Source organism: Pristiophorus japonicus, chromosome X, assembly GCF_044704955.1.
Source record: "Pristiophorus japonicus isolate sPriJap1 chromosome X, sPriJap1.hap1, whole genome shotgun sequence".
NCBI classification, from domain to species: Eukaryota; Metazoa; Chordata; class Chondrichthyes; family Pristiophoridae; genus Pristiophorus; species Pristiophorus japonicus.
The window spans coordinates 14,310,265-14,328,709 of NC_092010.1; the positions used below are offsets into that span (position 1 = coordinate 14,310,265).

The 18,445-nt window shown below is 48.1% G+C and overlaps 1 protein-coding gene across 4 annotated transcripts in view; it reads right to left on the reverse strand.

Annotated features, from left to right (window-relative positions):
• Positions 1 to 18,445, reverse strand: part of LOC139240875 (SWI/SNF complex subunit SMARCC2-like) — an 875,893-nt gene that overhangs the window by 399,260 nt on the left and 458,188 nt on the right. For 3 of the 4 annotated variants that reach the window (XM_070869382.1, XM_070869383.1, XM_070869380.1), the window contains exons 24-26: positions 5,269 to 5,435; positions 3,507 to 3,641; positions 3,041 to 3,380 (exon numbers count right to left, since the gene is read on the reverse strand). In XM_070869382.1, coding sequence (XP_070725483.1) covers positions 3,041 to 3,380; positions 3,507 to 3,641; positions 5,269 to 5,435 — 642 coding nt within the window. The remainder of the gene's footprint in view (positions 1 to 3,040; positions 3,381 to 3,506; positions 3,642 to 5,268; positions 5,436 to 18,445) is intronic. The other variant, XM_070869381.1, reaches the window with a different exon arrangement.

Sequence of the window (18,445 nt, forward strand, 5' to 3'; positions counted from 1 at the left end):
GGATCGCTCTAATCACTGTGACATTGTACAGGGGTTATGTCTAATCACTGGGACATTGTACAGGCGTTCTGTCTTATCACTGGGACACAGTACAGTGGTTATATCTAATCACTGACTGGGACATTGTGCAGCGGTTCTGTCTAATCACTGTCTCTGACATTGTACAGGGGTTCTGTCTAATCACTGACTGGGACATTGTACGGGGTTCTGTCAAATCGCTGGGACATTGTACGGGGGTTCTCTCTCATCACTGACTGTGTCATTGTAAAGGAGTTCTGTCTAATCACTGACTGGGACACTGTACAGGGATTCTGTCTCATCACTGACTGGGACATTGTACATGGGTTCTGTCTAATCACTGACTGGGACACTGTACAGGGGTTATGTCTAATCACTGGGACATTGTACAGGGGTTCTCTCTCATCACTGACTGTGTCATTGTAAAGGGGTTCTGTCTAATCACTGACTGGGACACTGTACAGGGGTTCTGTCTCATCACTGACTGGGACATTATGCAGGGGTTCTGTCTTATCACTGACTGGGACATTGTACAGGGGTTCTGTCTCATCACTGACTGGGACATTATGCAGGGGTTCTGTCTTATCACTGACTGGGACATTGTACAGGGGTTCTGTCTCATCACTGACTGGGACATTATGCAGGGGTTCTGTCGAATCACTGACTGGGACATTGTACAGGGGTTATGTCTAATGACTGACTGGGACATTGTGCAGGGGTTCTGTCTAATCACTGACTGGGACATTGTACAGTGGTTCTGTCTAATCACTGGGACATTGTTCAGGGTTCTGTCTCATCACTAGGACATTGTACATGGGTTCTGTCACATCACTGGGACATTGTACAGGGGTTCTGTCTGATCACTGGGACACTGTACAGGGGTTCTGTCTTGTCACTGACTGGGACATTGTACAGGGGTTCTGTCTTGTCACTGACTGGGACATTGTACAGGGGTTCTGTGTAATCACTGGGACATTGTACAGGGGTTGTGTCTAATCACTGACTGGGACATGGTACAGGGGTTCTGTCTCATCACAGGGACATTGTACAGGGATTCTGCCTAATCACTGGGACATTGTACAGGGATTCTGTCTAATCACTGACTGGGACATTGTACAGGGGTTCTGTCTAATCACTGGGACATTGTACAGGGGTTCTGTCTAATCACTGGGACATTGTACAGGGGTTCTGTCTAATCACTGGGACATTGTACAGGGGTTCTATCTAATCACTGACTGGGACATGGTACAGGGGTTCTGTCTCATCACTGGGACATTGTGCAGGGGTTCTGTCTAATCACTGACTGGGACATTATACAAGAGTTCTGCCTAATCACTGACTGGGACATTGTACAGGGGTTCTGTCTAATCACTGGGACATTGTCGAATCACTCACTGGGACATTGTACAGGGGTTGTGTCTAATCACTGACTGGGACACTGTTCAGGTGTTATGTCTAATCACTGCGACATTGTGCAGGGGTTCTGTCTAATCACTGGGACATTGTACAGGGGTTCTGTCTAATCACTGACTGGGACATTGTACAGGGGTTCTGTCTTATCACTGGGACATTGTCGAATCACTCACTGGGACATTGTACAGGGGTTGTGTCTAATCACTGACTGGGACATTGTGCAGGGGTTCTGTCTAATCACTGACTAGGACATTGTACAGGGGTTCTGTCTAATCACTGACTGGGACATTGTGCAGGGATTCTGTCTCATCACTACCTGGGACATTGTACAGTGGTTCTGTCTAATCACTTGACTGGGACACTGTACAGGGGTTCTGTCTAATTACTGGGACATTGTCGAGGGGTTCTGTCTAATCACTCGGACATTGTACAGGGGATCTGTCTAATCACTGACTGGGACACTGTGCAGGTGTTATGTATAATCACTGGGACATTGTACAGGGGTTCTGTCTAATCACTGACTGGGACATTGTACATGGGTTCTGTCTAATCACTGACTGGGACAATGGACAGGGGATCTGTCTAATCACTGTGACATTGTACAGGGGTTATGTCTAATCACTGGGACATTGTACAGGGATTCTGTCTAATCACTGACTGGGACATTGTACAGGGGTTCTGTCTAATCACTGACTGGGACATTGTACAGGGGTTCTGTCTCATCACTGACTGGGACATTGTGCAGGGGTTCTGTCTAATCACTGACTGGGACATTGTACAGGGGTTCTGTCTAATCACTGACTGGGACATTGTACAGGGGTTATATCTTATCACTGACTGGGACATTGTACAGGGGTTCTGTTTAATCACTACGTGGGACATTATACAGGGGTTATGTCTAATCACTGGGACATTGTACAGGGGATCTGTCTGATCACTGACTGGGACATTGGACAGGGGTTCTGTCTAATCACTGACTGGGACATTATACAGGGGTTCTGTCTAATCACTGGGACATTGTACAGGGGTTCTGTCGACTCACTGACTGGGACATTGTACACGTGTTCTGTCTAATCACTGACTGGGACATTGTACAGGGGTTTTGTCAAATCACTGGGACATTGTACAGGGGTTCTGTCTCATCACTGGGACATTGTACATGGGTTCTGTCTCATCACTGGGACATTGTACAGGGGTTCTGTCAAATCACTGGGACATTGTACAGGAGTTCTGTCTAATCACTGACTGGGACATTGTACAGGGGTTCTGTCTAATCACTGGGACATTGTGCAGGGTTTCTGTCTAATCACTGGGACATTGTGCAGGGGTTCTGTCTAATCACTGGGACATTGTGCAGGGGTTCTGTCTAATCACTGACTGGGACACTGTTCAGGTGTTATGTCTAATCACTGGGACATTGTGCAGGGGTTCTGTCTAATCACTGACTGGGGCACTTTTTCGGGTTCTATCTAATCACTGACTGGGATACTCTTTATGTCAGCCACATCGGGATGTAGTACCCCTCCCTGAATCCTTGTACCTCAGCTCCATCCCTGGGAAGGAATATCTTTGAGGCGACTGGAATATTCTTTACAGCTCTGACACTTACCATGAGGAAGAACTGGAGGTGGAACCTGTTGCTGCTGCTGCTGTGGCTGCTGTGTTGGTGGTGTCTGCTGCTGTTGTGGAATGGATTGTGGTATGGAATCCCCTGACCCCTGGTTTACAGTCCCCTGTTGAACTGCAGCAGGTGGCACTGGCTGCACAGATGCGGGAATGATGGCTGGCTGCTGGCTGGCCTGGGGGCCGGATGGGAGCTGATGCTGCTGTTGCTGCTGTTGGTGCATTTGTTGAAAGTGCTGTTGCCGTGCTCTCATCTCAGCATACTTCAACTGCTCCATGTGGAAGGCCTGTCTGTCTGAGAGAAGCTGTTGTCTCTGGTACTCCAACTGTTATGTTTGAAACACAATGATAGAAGTAATCAGTGTACATTCTGGACACCCATCCAACTGATGTGGTAAAGAACCTCTCAATTACTGCTCTGATAGCTAGAACCGCATAGCACAGCTACTTACTGCCTCTCTTTCTCTGTCCATAATGGTCTCAAGTTCTTCAAAATGTCGGAGCTTGATTTCAAGTTTCTTCATCTGCGTTTCAACAAGTAGTGCCACCAGTGATTTGATTTTCCGCTCCTCCACTGCAGCAAGATGCTGTAAAAGAAGCAGAATTCAGTTACAAGGTACTTCCCTGCCTGACACCATAGTAAGAGCACTATCACCATCAGAACTGCAGCGGTTCAAGAAGGCCCACCCCGCCTTTTTAGGGCGACATGAGATGGGCAATAAGTGCGGCCTGGCCAGCGGCACCCACATCCTAAGAACAAATTTGAAAACCATCACCCCTGTGCTCGCTGACCTCCATTGACTGCCAGTCCAGCAACACCTCTATTCTAAGATTCTCATCCGTGTTTTCAAATTCCTCCATCATGGCCTCGCCCCTCCCTATCGTTGTCACCTCCTCCAGCCCCACAACGCCGCCGCCCCCGGAGATGTCTGAGCTCCTCCAATTCTGGCCTCTGGTGCATCCCTGTTTTTCATCACCCAATTGTTGGTGGACGTGCCTTCAGCTGTCTAGGCCCTAAGCGTGGAATTCCGTCCTTAAACCTCTCCGCCGCGTTTTCCTCCTTTAAGACACTTCTTAAAACCTACTTCTTTGACCACTTCTTTTGGTCAACTGTCCTAATATCTCTTTATGTGGCTCAGTGTCAATGTTTATCGGATAATCCTCCTGTGAATCGCCTTGGGAAGTCTTACTGTGTTAAAGGCGCTATCTAAATGCAAGTTGTTGTTGTTGTTATGAAGCGCATGATTGATTGGAGGTCACTATTTCAAACTGTGCTCATGATTTGAGTAGAGCCAAAACAGAGCAGTCAGTTTGCTTATTCCGTTGGTTGATGGGAGACATGGGTGTGGCTGTAGAAATATGCACTGTTTTTCTATTTCAGTTTTCAATTTCTGGTGGTGGAAGAAAAGGCAGGCAAAATGCAGCAGTGGTGTCTGTGTTTGCATTTCTCATACGTATCTCCTGAATTGTCCCAGGCCTGAGGCCAGGTCTTCAGTTAGCTTCTTTACTTTTAGAGGCAATTTGGAAATGGATAAATGTACAGCATTTACAGCAGCAACAGGGAGAATTTTCTGCTGATTCAATTTGCATTTTCTACTGGAAACAAGATATGTGGTGCTCACCATCTCTAGAGGGTCAAATCCTGCTACCAGGGTGACAAACAAGATCATGGACATTGAAATTCAGCAGTTACTTATGACTTTCCACTTCCATAGACAGTGTTAAGTAAACTAGCAGAGATAGGTTTATCTAGCTTGGTGGAGGTCAAGTACATTGGATTAGTTTAAGAAATGGCTGGCTGCTTGCTGTGAGAGGAACATGCAGGGTTGTTATTTTGGAAGGATGAGATCAAATGGGCTGAAGGGCCTCCTTCTGTGCCGTAAACTTCTATGATTCTATGATACAGAAGAGATTTACGAGAATGGTTCCAGCGATTACAGTTGCATGGATAGACTGGAGAAGCTGGGTTGTTCTCATTAGAGCAGAGAAAGTTAAGGAGATTTGATAGAGGTGTTTAAAATCATGAAGAGATGAGATAGACTCAGTATAAACTGATCATGGACTCACAGGTCCGCTATATTCTAGACAGACTGTGTCATTCAGCAACCACACTATAAACAGATTGTACACTCAAAGACTAATGATATTACTTCAGCTTAATTTGTATTGGAACCTCGCGGTGCCGATTAATCTGTTTTCCCATCTGATGCTTACCTTAGCTTTGACTGCAGCGGCAGCTAGTGCAGCTGCCGCTGCTGTTGACAAGTTCCCTTCACCAATATCTCTCTCCAGTTTAGTTTTCTTATCTGTTTCTGACTCTCCATCCTTCTTTGATCCATCCTCCGGGAATTCTTTATTTTCTTTCTCCCTCTCTGTGTCTGCTGGAATTAACCAGGAAAGGAAGAGGATTACGAAACAATGGGAATTCTTTTGATGTATTCTTGTTGCAATTTTTCTGCTTTCAGTTTATTTCCTTTCTCCTCCCCACCATGCCTTCTCTGAGCTCATCTTGTCCATGAGACCCCTCTCTTGATCCCTTGACCCTATTCCCAGAAAAGTGCTGACCACCCAATTTCCCTTACAGGCCCCCATGCTAGCTGACATTGTAAATTGTCCCCTTTCCTCAGGTATTGGCCAACTCACTTTCAAAACCACTCATGCTTGAATCTCTTCCATTTAAAACCAAAGTCACAAATTACATCCTACATTTGTAATCCTCTCAACTTCTCTGCAGCCTTTGACAAACTTGACCAAAGTGTCCTCTACCAATGTCTCTCCTCCACTGTCCAGTTGGGTGGGACTGCCCTCACATGGTTCCATTCTTATCTATCCAGTCGTAGCCAGAGTATCTCCGATGACTTCTCTTCGTGCTCCTGCATCGTTACCTCTGGTGTCCCCAAATAATCTGTCCTTGGCCCCCTCCTATTTCTCATCTACATGCTGTTACTCGGCGACTTCATCCTCAGACACAGACCATATGTACGCTGATGATACCCAACTCTATCTCTGCGTAAATGGGCTGCTACGTTTCCTGCATTACAACAGTGTTGGCACTTCAAAAAGTTCATTGGCTGTAAAGCGCTTTGGGACATCTGGTGGTCATGAAAGTCGCTATATAAAGGTGAGTCTTTCTTTTTATCTACGTCGAACACTCCCCTGCTTCTGTGTTGATAGACTGCTTTTCTGGCATGAACTGCAATTTTGTCCAATGAAACAGTGCAAAGACTGAAATGGTGTAACACCATTGTCTTCTGCCCTCGCCCAAACTTTGTATCTTCGCCACTAATTCCACCCCCATCTCCGGCCACTGGCTCAAGCTCAACCAGTCTATTCATAATCTTGGCCTTCTACTTGACCCTGAGCCAAGATCCAACCCCATATCCTCTCCATCACAAAGACTGCCTACTTCCACCTCTGTAACATCGCCCAACTCCACCCGTGCTTCAGCTCATCGGCTGTTGAAACCATCATCCATGCCTTTGCCATCTCTAGACTTGACTAATCAAATGCACTCCTGGTTGGCCTCCCAACTTCCACCCTGCATAAACTTGAGCTCATCCAAAACTCTGCTGCTCATATCCGAACTCGCACCAAGTCCCATTCACCTATCACCCTTGTACTCGCTGAACTACATTGGCTCCTGGTCCCCCAATGTATTAAATTTAAAATTCTCGTCCTATTGTGTAAATCTCTTCATGGTCTTGTCTCTCCCTATCTCTGAAACCCTCTCTTAGCCCTACAACTCCCCCCCGCCCCCGCCAACGCTCTGTTCATCTGACTGACCTCCCCCACGCCATTAATTGCTGTGCCTCCAGCTGTCTAGGTCTTACACCCTGGAATTCCCTCCCAAAAGCCCTCTGCCTCTTCACCTCCCTCTCCTCCTTTAAGCCATCCCTAAAACCCATCTCTTTGACCAAGGTTTTGGTCAGCTCTCCTAATATTTCCTAATTTGTCTCAGTGTCCATTTTTATCTGATTACCTCCATGTGGACTTGGAGCTCCTACCTTCTTTCATTGTGATCTGCATTCATCTTAAGAACACAGAGATTCCAGTGATTACCCTGCAGCGCATTTTGACGTTAAAGATGCTTTATAAATGAAATGTTTGTTGTTGTTGTCTTAATTACTGTAACACCCAATCTTATCACTCTCTTAATTATGCTCAGAAACCAATCTCGTTACTGCTTTAATTACCCTGATACCCAAATTAATTACAATGTGATATTCAATTTAATTACTGTCTTAATTTACCTAACCAACCCAATCTCATTACTGACTTAAATACTGTCTCAATTAGCCTGATACGCAATCTCGTTACTGATTTAATGTGAGGTACCCAATAACATTTCTGTCAGGTCTGATCCAGCACAGATTAGAGCCTATGGCCAAACGACGAAGGGCAAGCCCGATCTCGTCTGATCTCAGAAGCAAAGCAGAGTTAGGCCTGTTTAGTACTTGGATGGGAGACTGCCTGGGAATGCCAGGTGCAGTAGGCTTGTCTTGACAGCAGAAGCTGCTAACAGCCTTACAAATTCACACTGCTTTCAGTCACTAAATTTTTCCGCCTGCAGGAGTCCGTTTTCCACATATACTATTTGAAGGGAATGCTCCTCGATTTTTGGTTGCACTTCAGTCCCATGCTCCTGATCTTTGGGCACCCGGTGCGGGAAGGGTGCAGAGAGGGCAAGTCGGAAGACTTCCTCGTGGGACTGCTCCTGCGCAGAGCCAAAGTGGTCCAGGCAGCGGGCGGTCGATGGGGTCATTCGGCCCGACTGCCTGCCTCTCTTACGCGGATACATTCGCGTCCGAATGTCCCTGGAGATGGAGCACAAGGTGTCCACCGGCACGCTTGAGGCCTTCTGTGACCAGTGGGCACCGGAAGGACTGGAGTGCATCATCACCACCGGGAATATGATATTAATCTACTTTGTTTTGGGTCATTTAAACTTTCTCATTAATTTACAGGTTTTATTAGTGTTGCACCTTTAACAAGGGGACACATGGTTGACTTTTAAGATAGAGTCAGCACAGGTTACATACAGGGTAAAGTGTTCTCGACACCATCCCAACAAACACTCCCAGGGCAGGTACAGCACATGCTAGATACAGAGTAAAGCTCCCGAAACACTTTCCCATCAAATACTCCCAGGGCAGGTACAGCAGGGGGGTCAGATACAGAGTAAAGCTCCCTCTACAATGTCCCATGAAATACTCCCAGGGCTGGTATAGCCTGGGCTAGATACAGAGTAAAGCTCCCTCTGCACTGCCCCATCAAACACTCCCAGGGCAGGTACAGCACGGGTTAGATACAGAGTAAAGCTCCCTCTGCACTGCCCCATCAAACACTCCGAGGGCAGGTACAGGGGGTTAGATACAGAGTAAAGCTCCCTCTACACTGTCACATGAAACACTCCCAGGGCAGGTACAGCACGGGTGAGATTCAGAGTAAAGCTCCATCTACACTGTCACATGAAACACTCCGAGGGCAGGTGCAGCATGGGTTCGATACAGAGGAAAGCTCCCTCTACACTGTCCCATCAAACACTCCCAGGGCAGGTACAGCAGGGGGGGTCAGATACAGAGTAAAGCTCCCTCTACACTGTCCCATCAAATACTCCCAGGGCAGGTACAGCACGGGTTAGATTCAGAGTAAAGCTCCCTCGACACTGTCCCATCAAAATTTCCCAGGGCAAGTACAGCACGGGTTAGATAAAGAGTAAAGCACCTTCTGCACTGTCCCATCAAACATTTCCAGGGCAGGTACAGCAGGGGGTCAGAGACAGAGTAAAGCTCCCTCTACACTGCCCCATCAAACACTCCCAGGGCTGGTACAGCACAGGTTAGGTACAGAGTGGAGCTCACTCTGCACTGTCCCATCAAACACTTCCAGGGCAGGTGCAGCAGGGGTTTCGACACAGAGTAAAGCTCCCTCTACACTGTCCCATGAAACACTCCCAGGGCAGATACAACATGGGTTCGAGACAGAGTAAAGCTTCCTCAACACTGTCCCATCAAACACACCCAGGGCTGGTACAGCACGGAATTAGATACAGAGTAAAGCTCCCTCAACACTATCCCATCAAACACTCCTAGGGCAGGTACAGCACGGGTTAGATACAGAGTAAAGCTCCCTCTATACTATCTCATCAAACACTCCCAGGGCAGGTACAGCACGGGTTAGATACAGAGTAAAGCTCCCTCTACACTGTCCTATCAAACACTCCCAGGGCATGTACAGCACGGCTTAGATTCAGAGTAAAGCTCCCTCGACACTATCCCATCAAACACTCCCAGGGCAGGTACAGCACAGGTTAGATACAGAGTAAAGCTCCCTTTACACTGTCCTATCAAACACTCCCAGGGCATGTACAGCACGGGTCAGATACAGAGTAAAGCTCCCTCTGCACTGCCCCATCAAACACTCCCAGGGCAGGTACAGCAGTGGGTTAGATACAGAGTAAAGCTCCCTCTGCACTATCCCATCAAACACTCCAGGACAGGTACAGCATGGGTTAGATAGAGTAAAGCTCCCTCGACACTGTCCCATCAAACACTCCCAGGGCATGTACAGCATGGGTTCGATACAGAGTAAAGCTCCCTCTGCACTGTCCCATCAAACACTCCCAGGGCTGGTACAGCACGGGATTAGATACAGAGTAAAGCTCCCTCTACACTATCCCATCAAACACTCCCAGGGCAGGTACAGCACGGGTTAGATACAGAGTAAAGCTCCCTCTATACTATCTCATCAAACACTTCCAGGGCAGGTACAGCACGGGTTAGATACAGAGTAAAGCTCCCTCTACACTGTCCCATCAAACACCCCCAAGGCTGGTACAGCACGGGGTTAGATACAGAGAAAAGCTCCCTCTGCACTGTCTCATCAAACACTCCAGGACAGGTGCAGCACGGGTTCGATACAGAGTGAAGCTCCTTCTATACTGTCCCATCAAACACTCCCAGGGCAGGTACAGGGGGTTAGATACAGAGTAAAGATTCCTCCAAACTGTCCCATTGAACACTCCCAGGGCATGTACAGCACGAGTTAGAAACTAAGTAAAGCTCCCTCTACACTGTCCCATCAAACACTCCCAGGGCATGTGCAGCAAGGGTGAGATACAGAGTAAAGCTCCCTCTACACTATCACATCAAACACTCCCAGGGCTGGTACAGCACGGGATTAGATACAGAGTAAAGCTCCCTCTCCACTATCCCATCAAACACTCCCAGGGCAGGTACAGCACGGGTTAAATACAGAGTAAAGCTCCCTCTAAAGTATCCCATCAAACACTCCCAGGGCAGGTACAGCACGGGTTAGATACAGAGTAAAGCTCCATCTACACTGTCCCATGAAACACTGCCAGGGCAGGTACAGCATGGGTTCGATACAGAGTAAAGCTCCCTCTGCACTGTCCCATCAAACACTCCCAGGGCAGGTACAGCACGGGTGAGATAGAGAGTAAAGCTCCCTCGACACTGTCCCATCAAACACACCCAGGGCAGGTACAGCACGGGATTAGATACAGAGTAAAGCTCCCTGTACACTATCCCTTCAAACACTCCCAGGGCATGTACAGCACGGGTTAGATACAGAGTAAAGCTCCCTCCACACTGTCCCATCAAACACTCCAAGTGAATGTACAGCATGGGTTAGATACAGAGTAAAGCTCCCTCTGCACTGTCCCATCAAACACTCCCAGTGCATGTACAGCACGGATTAGATACAGAGTAAAGCTCCCTGTACACTATCCCATCAAACACTCCCAGTGCATGTACAGCACGGATTAGATACAGAGTAAAGCTCCATGTACACTATCCCATCAAACACTCCCAGTGCATGTACAGCACAGTTTAGATACAGAGTAAAGCTCCCTGTACACTATTGCATCAAACATTCCCAGTGCAAGTACAGCACGGATTAGATACAGAGTAAAGCTCCCTGTACACTATCCCATCACACACTCCCAGGGCATGTACAGCACGGGTTATATACAGAGTAAAGCTCCCTCTACACTGTCCCATCAAACACTCCCAGTGCATGTACAGCACGGGTTAGATACAGAGTAATGCTCCCTGTACACTATCCCACAAAACTTTCCCAGTGCATGTCCAGCACGGATTAGATACAGAGTAAAGCTCCCTGTCCACTATCCCATCAAACACTCCCAGGGCATGTCCAGCACGGGTAAGATACAGAGTAAAGCTCCCTCGACATTATCCCATCAAACACTCCCAGTGCATGTACAGCACTGATTAGATACAGAGTAATGCTCCCTGTACACTATCCCATCAAACACTCCAAGTGCATGTACAGCACGGGTTAGATATAGAGTAAAGCTCCCTCTACACTGTCCCATCAAACACTCCCAGTGCATGTACAGTATGGGTTATAAACAGAGTAAAGCTCCCTCTACATTGTCCCATCAAACACACCCAGGGCAGGAAAAGCACGGGTTAGATACAGATTAAAGCTCCCTGTACACTATCCAATCAAACAGTCCCAGGGCAGGTACAGCACGGGTTCGATACAGAATGAAGCTCCCTGTACACTATCCCATCAAACACTCCCAGTGCATGTAGAGCACGGATTCGATACAGAGTAAAGCTCCCTGTCGACGATCCCATCAAACATTCCCAGGGCATGTACAGCACGAGTTAGATACAGAGTAAAGCTCCCTGTATACTATCCCATCAAACACTCCCAGGGCACGTACAGCACGGGTTAGATACAGAGTAAAGCTCCCTGGACACTATTCCATCAAACACTCCCAGGGCATGTACAGCATGGGTTAGATACAGAGTATAGCTTCCTATACACCATCCCATCAAACACTCCCAGGGCATGTACAGCACGGTTAGATACCGAGTAAAGCTCCCTCTACATTGTCCCATCAAACACACCCAGGGCAGGTATAGCACGGGTTAGATAGAGACGAAAGCTCCCTGTGCACTATCCCATCAAACACTCGCAGTGCATGTAGAGCACGGATTAGATACAGAGTAAAGCTCTCTGTACACTGTCCCATCAAACACACCCAGGGCAGGGACAGCACGGGTTAGATGCAGAGTAAAGCTCCCTGTACACTATCCCATCAAACACTCCCAGTGCATGTACAGCACGGAGTAGATACAGAGAAAAGCTCCCTCTACACTATCCCATCAACCACTCCCAGGGCATGTACAGCACGGGTTAAATACAGAGTGAAGCTCCCTGTATACTATCCCATCAAACACTCCCAGGGCAGGTACAGCACGGATTAGATACAGAGTGAAGCTCCTTGTACACTATCCCATCAAACACTCCCAGTGCATGTCCAGCATGGATTAGATACAGAGTAAAGCTCCCTGTACACTATCCCATGAAACACTCCCAGGGCATGTGCAGCACGGGTTAGATACAGAGTAAAGGTCCCTCTACACAGTCCCATCAAACACTCCCAGTGCATGTACAGTATGGGTTATAAACAGAGTAAAGCTCCCTCTACACTGTCCCATCAAACACACCCAGGGCAGGTACAGCACGGGTTCGATACAGAGGAAAGCTCCCTGTTCACTATCCCATCAAACACTCCCACTGCACGGAGAGCACGGATTAGATACAGAGTAAAGCTCCCTGTACACTATCCCATCAAACACTCCCAGGGCATGTGCAGCACGGATTCGATACAGAGTAAAGCTCCCTGTCGACGATCCCATCAAACACTCCCAGGGCATGTACAGCACGAGTTAGATACAGAGGAAAGCTCCCTCTACACTGTCCCATCACACACTCCCAGTGCATGTACAGTATGGGTTAGATAGAGTAAAGCTCCCTCTACACTGTCCCATCAAACACACCCAGGGCAGGGACAGCACGGGTTAGATGCAGAGTAAAGCTCCCTGTACACTATCCCATCAAACACTCCCAGTGCATGTACAGCACGGATTAGATACAGAGTAAAGCTCCCTCCACACTGTCCCATCAAACACTCCCAGTGCATGTACAGCACGGAGTAGATACAGAGTAAAACTCCCTCCACACTATCCCATCAAACACTCCCAGGGCATGCACAGCACGGGTTAAATACAGAGTGAAGCTCCCTGTATACGATCCCATCAAACAGTCCCAGGGCAGGTACAGCATGGATTAGATACAGAGTAAAGCTCCCCGTACACTATCCCATCAAACATTCCCAGTGCATTTACAGCATGGATTAGATACAGAGTAAAGCTCCCTGTACACTATCCCATCAAACACTCCCAGGGCATGTGCAGCACGGGTTAGATACAGAGTCAAGGTCCCTCTACACTGTCCCATCAAACACTCCCAGTGCATGTACAGGATGGGTTATAAACAGAGTAATGCTCCCTGTACACTATCCCATCAAACAATCCCAGTGCATGTACAGCACGGATTAGATACAGAGTAAAGCTCCCTGTACACTATCCCATCAAACACTCCCAGTGCATGTACAGCACGGATTAGATACAGAGTAATGCTCCATGTACACTATCCCATCAAACACTCCCAGGGAATGTACAGCACGGTTAGATACCGAGTAAAGCTCCCTCTACACTGTCCCACCAAACACTCCCAGGGCATGTACACCACGGGTTAGATACAGAGTAAAGCTCCCTGTACACTATCCCATCAAACACTCCCAGTGCATGTACAGCACGGATTAGATACAGAGTAAAGCTCCCTGTACACTGTCCCATCAAACACTCCCAGGGCATGTACAGCACGGGTTAGATACAGAGTAAAGGTCCCTCTGCACTGTCCCATCAAACACTCCAAGTGCATGTACAGCACGGGTTAGATATAGAGTAAAGCTCTCTCTACACTGTCCCATCAAACACGCCCAGTGCATGTACAGTATGAGTTATAAACAGAGTAAAGCTCCCTCGACATTGTCCCATCAAACACACCCAGGGCAGGTATAGCACGGGTTAGATGCAGAGTAAAGCTCCCTGTACACTATCCCATCAAACACACCCAGGGCAGGTATAGCACGGGTTAGATACAGACTAAAGCTCCCTGTCGACGATCCCATCAAACATTCCCAGCGCATGTACAGCAAGGATTAGATACAGAGTAAAGCTCCCTCTACACTGTCCCATCAAACACACCCAGGGCATGTACAGCACGGGTTAGATACAGAGTAAAGCTCCCTGTACACTATCCCATCAAACACTCCCAGGGCAGGTACAGCACGGGTTAGATACAGAGTAAAGCTCCCTGGACACTATCCCATCAAACACTCCCAGGGCATGTACAGCATGGGTTAGATACAGAGTATAGCTCCCTATACACCATCCCATCAAACACTCCCAGGGCAGGTACAGCACGGGTTAGATACAGAGGAAAGCTCCCTGTTCACTATCCCATCAAACACTCCCAGGGCAGGTATAGCACGGGTTAGATACAGAGGAAAGCTCCCTGTTCACAATCCCATCAAACACTCCCAGGGCACGTACAGCACGGGTTAGATACAGAGTAAAGCTCCCGATACACTATCCCATCAAACACTCCCAGGGCATGTCCAGCACGGTTAGATACCAAGTAAAGCTCCCTCTACATTGTCCCATCAAACACACCAGGGCAGGTGTAGCACGGGTTAGATACAGACTAAAGCTCCCTGTACACTATCCAATCAAACACTCCCAGGGCAGGTACAGCACGGGTTCGATACAGAGTGAAGCTCCCTGCACACTATCCCATCAAACACTCCCAGTGCATGTAGAGCACGGATTAGATACAGAGTAAAGCTCCCTGTACACTATCCCATCAAACACTCCCAGGGCATGTGCAGCACGGATTCGATACAGAGTAAAGCTCCCTGTCGACGAGCCCATCAAATACTCCCGGGGCATGTACAGCACGGGTTAGATACAGAGTAAAGCTCCCTCTGCACTGTCCCATCAAACACTCCCAGTGCATGTACAGTATGGGTTAGATAGAGTAAAGCTCCCTCTACACTGTCCCATCAAACACACCCAGGGCAGGGACAGCACGGGTTAGATGCAGAGTAAAGCTCCCTGTACACTATCCCATCAAACACTCCCAGTGCATGTACAGCACGGATTAAATACAGAGTGAAGCTCCCTGTATACGATCCCATCAAACACTCCCAGTGCATGTACAGCATGGATTAGATACAGAGTAAAGCTCCCTCTACACTATCCCATCAAACACTCCCAGGGCATGTGCAGCACGGGTTAGATACAGAGTAAAGGTCCCTCGACACTGTACCATCAAACACTCCCAGTGCATGTACAGGATGGGTTATAAACAGAGTAAAGCTCCCTCTACACTGTCCCATCAAACACACCCAGGGCAGGTACAGCACGGGTTAGATACAGAGGAAAGCTCCCTGTACACTATCCCATCAAACACTCCCAGGGCACGTACAGCACGGGTTAGATACAGAGTAAAGCTCCCTCCACACTGTCCCATCAAACACTCCAAGTGAATGTACAGCATGGGTTAGATACAGAGTAAAGCTCCCTCTGCACTGTCCCATCAAACACTCCCAGTGCATGTACAGCACGGATTAGATACAGAGTAAAGCTCCCTGTACACTATCCCATCAAACACTCCCAGTGCATGTACAGCACGGATTAGATACAGAGTAAAGCTCCATGTACACTATCCCATCAAACACTCCCAGTGCATGTACAGCACAGTTTAGATACAGAGTAAAGCTCCCTGTACACTATTGCATCAAACATTCCCAGTGCAAGTACAGCACGGATTAGATACAGAGTAAAGCTCCCTGTACACTATCCCATCACACACTCCCAGGGCATGTACAGCACGGGTTATATACAGAGTAAAGCTCCCTCTACACTGTCCCATCAAACACTCCCAGTGCATGTACAGCACGGGTTAGATACAGAGTAATGCTCCCTGTACACTATCCCACAAAACTTTCCCAGTGCATGTCCAGCACGGATTAGATACAGAGTAAAGCTCCCTGTCCACTATCCCATCAAACACTCCCAGGGCATGTCCAGCACGGGTAAGATACAGAGTAAAGCTCCCTCGACATTATCCCATCAAACACTCCCAGTGCATGTACAGCACTGATTAGATACAGAGTAATGCTCCCTGTACACTATCCCATCAAACACTCCAAGTGCATGTACAGCACGGGTTAGATATAGAGTAAAGCTCCCTCTACACTGTCCCATCAAACACTCCCAGTGCATGTACAGTATGGGTTATAAACAGAGTAAAGCTCCCTCTACATTGTCCCATCAAACACACCCAGGGCAGGAAAAGCACGGGTTAGATACAGATTAAAGCTCCCTGTACACTATCCAATCAAACAGTCCCAGGGCAGGTACAGCACGGGTTCGATACAGAATGAAACTCCCTGTACACTATCCCATCAAACACTCCCAGTGCATGTAGAGCACGGATTCGATACAGAGTAAAGCTCCCTGTCGACGATCCCATCAAACATTCCCAGGGCATGTACAGCACGAGTTAGATACAGAGTAAAGCTCCCTGTATACTATCCCATCAAACACTCCCAGGGCACGTACAGCACGGGTTAGATACAGAGTAAAGCTCCCTGGACACTATTCCATCAAACACTCCCAGGGCATGTACAGCATGGGTTAGATACAGAGTATAGCTTCCTATACACCATCCCATCAAACACTCCCAGGGCATGTACAGCACGGTTAGATACCGAGTAAAGCTCCCTCTACATTGTCCCATCAAACACACCCAGGGCAGGTATAGCACGGGTTAGATAGAGACGAAAGCTCCCTGTGCACTATCCCATCAAACACTCGCAGTGCATGTAGAGCACGGATTAGATACAGAGTAAAGCTCTCTGTACACTGTCCCATCAAACACACCCAGGGCAGGGACAGCACGGGTTAGATGCAGAGTAAAGCTCCCTGTACACTATCCCATCAAACACTCCCAGTGCATGTACAGCACGGAGTAGATACAGAGAAAAGCTCCCTCTACACTATCCCATCAACCACTCCCAGGGCATGTACAGCACGGGTTAAATACAGAGTGAAGCTCCCTGTATACTATCCCATCAAACACTCCCAGGGCAGGTACAGCACGGATTAGATACAGAGTGAAGCTCCTTGTACACTATCCCATCAAACACTCCCAGTGCATGTCCAGCATGGATTAGATACAGAGTAAAGCTCCCTGTACACTATCCCATGAAACACTCCCAGGGCATGTGCAGCACGGGTTAGATACAGAGTAAAGGTCCCTCTACACAGTCCCATCAAACACTCCCAGTGCATGTACAGTATGGGTTATAAACAGAGTAAAGCTCCCTCTACACTGTCCCATCAAACACACCCAGGGCAGGTACAGCACGGGTTCGATACAGAGGAAAGCTCCCTGTTCACTATCCCATCAAACACTCCCACTGCACGGAGAGCACGGATTAGATACAGAGTAAAGCTCCCTGTACACTATCCCATCAAACACTCCCAGGGCATGTGCAGCACGGATTCGATACAGAGTAAAGCTCCCTGTCGACGATCCCATCAAACACTCCCAGGGCATGTACAGCACGAGTTAGATACAGAGGAAAGCTCCCTCTACACTGTCCCATCACACACTCCCAGTGCATGTACAGTATGGGTTAGATAGAGTAAAGCTCCCTCTACACTGTCCCATCAAACACACCCAGGGCAGGGACAGCACGGGTTAGATGCAGAGTAAAGCTCCCTGTACACTATCCCATCAAACACTCCCAGTGCATGTACAGCACGGATTAGATACAGAGTAAAGCTCCCTCCACACTGTCCCATCAAACACTCCCAGTGCATGTACAGCACGGAGTAGATACAGAGTAAAACTCCCTCCACACTATCCCATCAAACACTCCCAGGGCATGCACAGCACGGGTTAAATACAGAGTGAAGCTCCCTGTATACGATCCCATCAAACAGTCCCAGGGCAGGTACAGCATGGATTAGATACAGAGTAAAGCTCCCCGTACACTATCCCATCAAACACTCCCAGTGCATTTACAGCATGGATTAGATACAGAGTAAAGCTCCCTGTACACTATCCCATCAAACACTCCCAGGGCATGTGCAGCACGGGTTAGATACAGAGTCAAGGTCCCTCTACACTGTCCCATCAAACACTCCCAGTGCATGTACAGGATGGGTTATAAACAGAGTAATGCTCCCTGTACACTATCCCATCAAACAATCCCAGTGCATGTACAGCACGGATTAGATACAGAGTAAAGCTCCCTGTACACTATCCCATCAAACACTCCCAGTGCATGTACAGCACGGATTAGATACAGAGTAATGCTCCATGTACACTATCCCATCAAACACTCCCAGGGAATGTACAGCACGGTTAGATACCGAGTAAAGCTCCCTCTACACTGTCCCACCAAACACTCCCA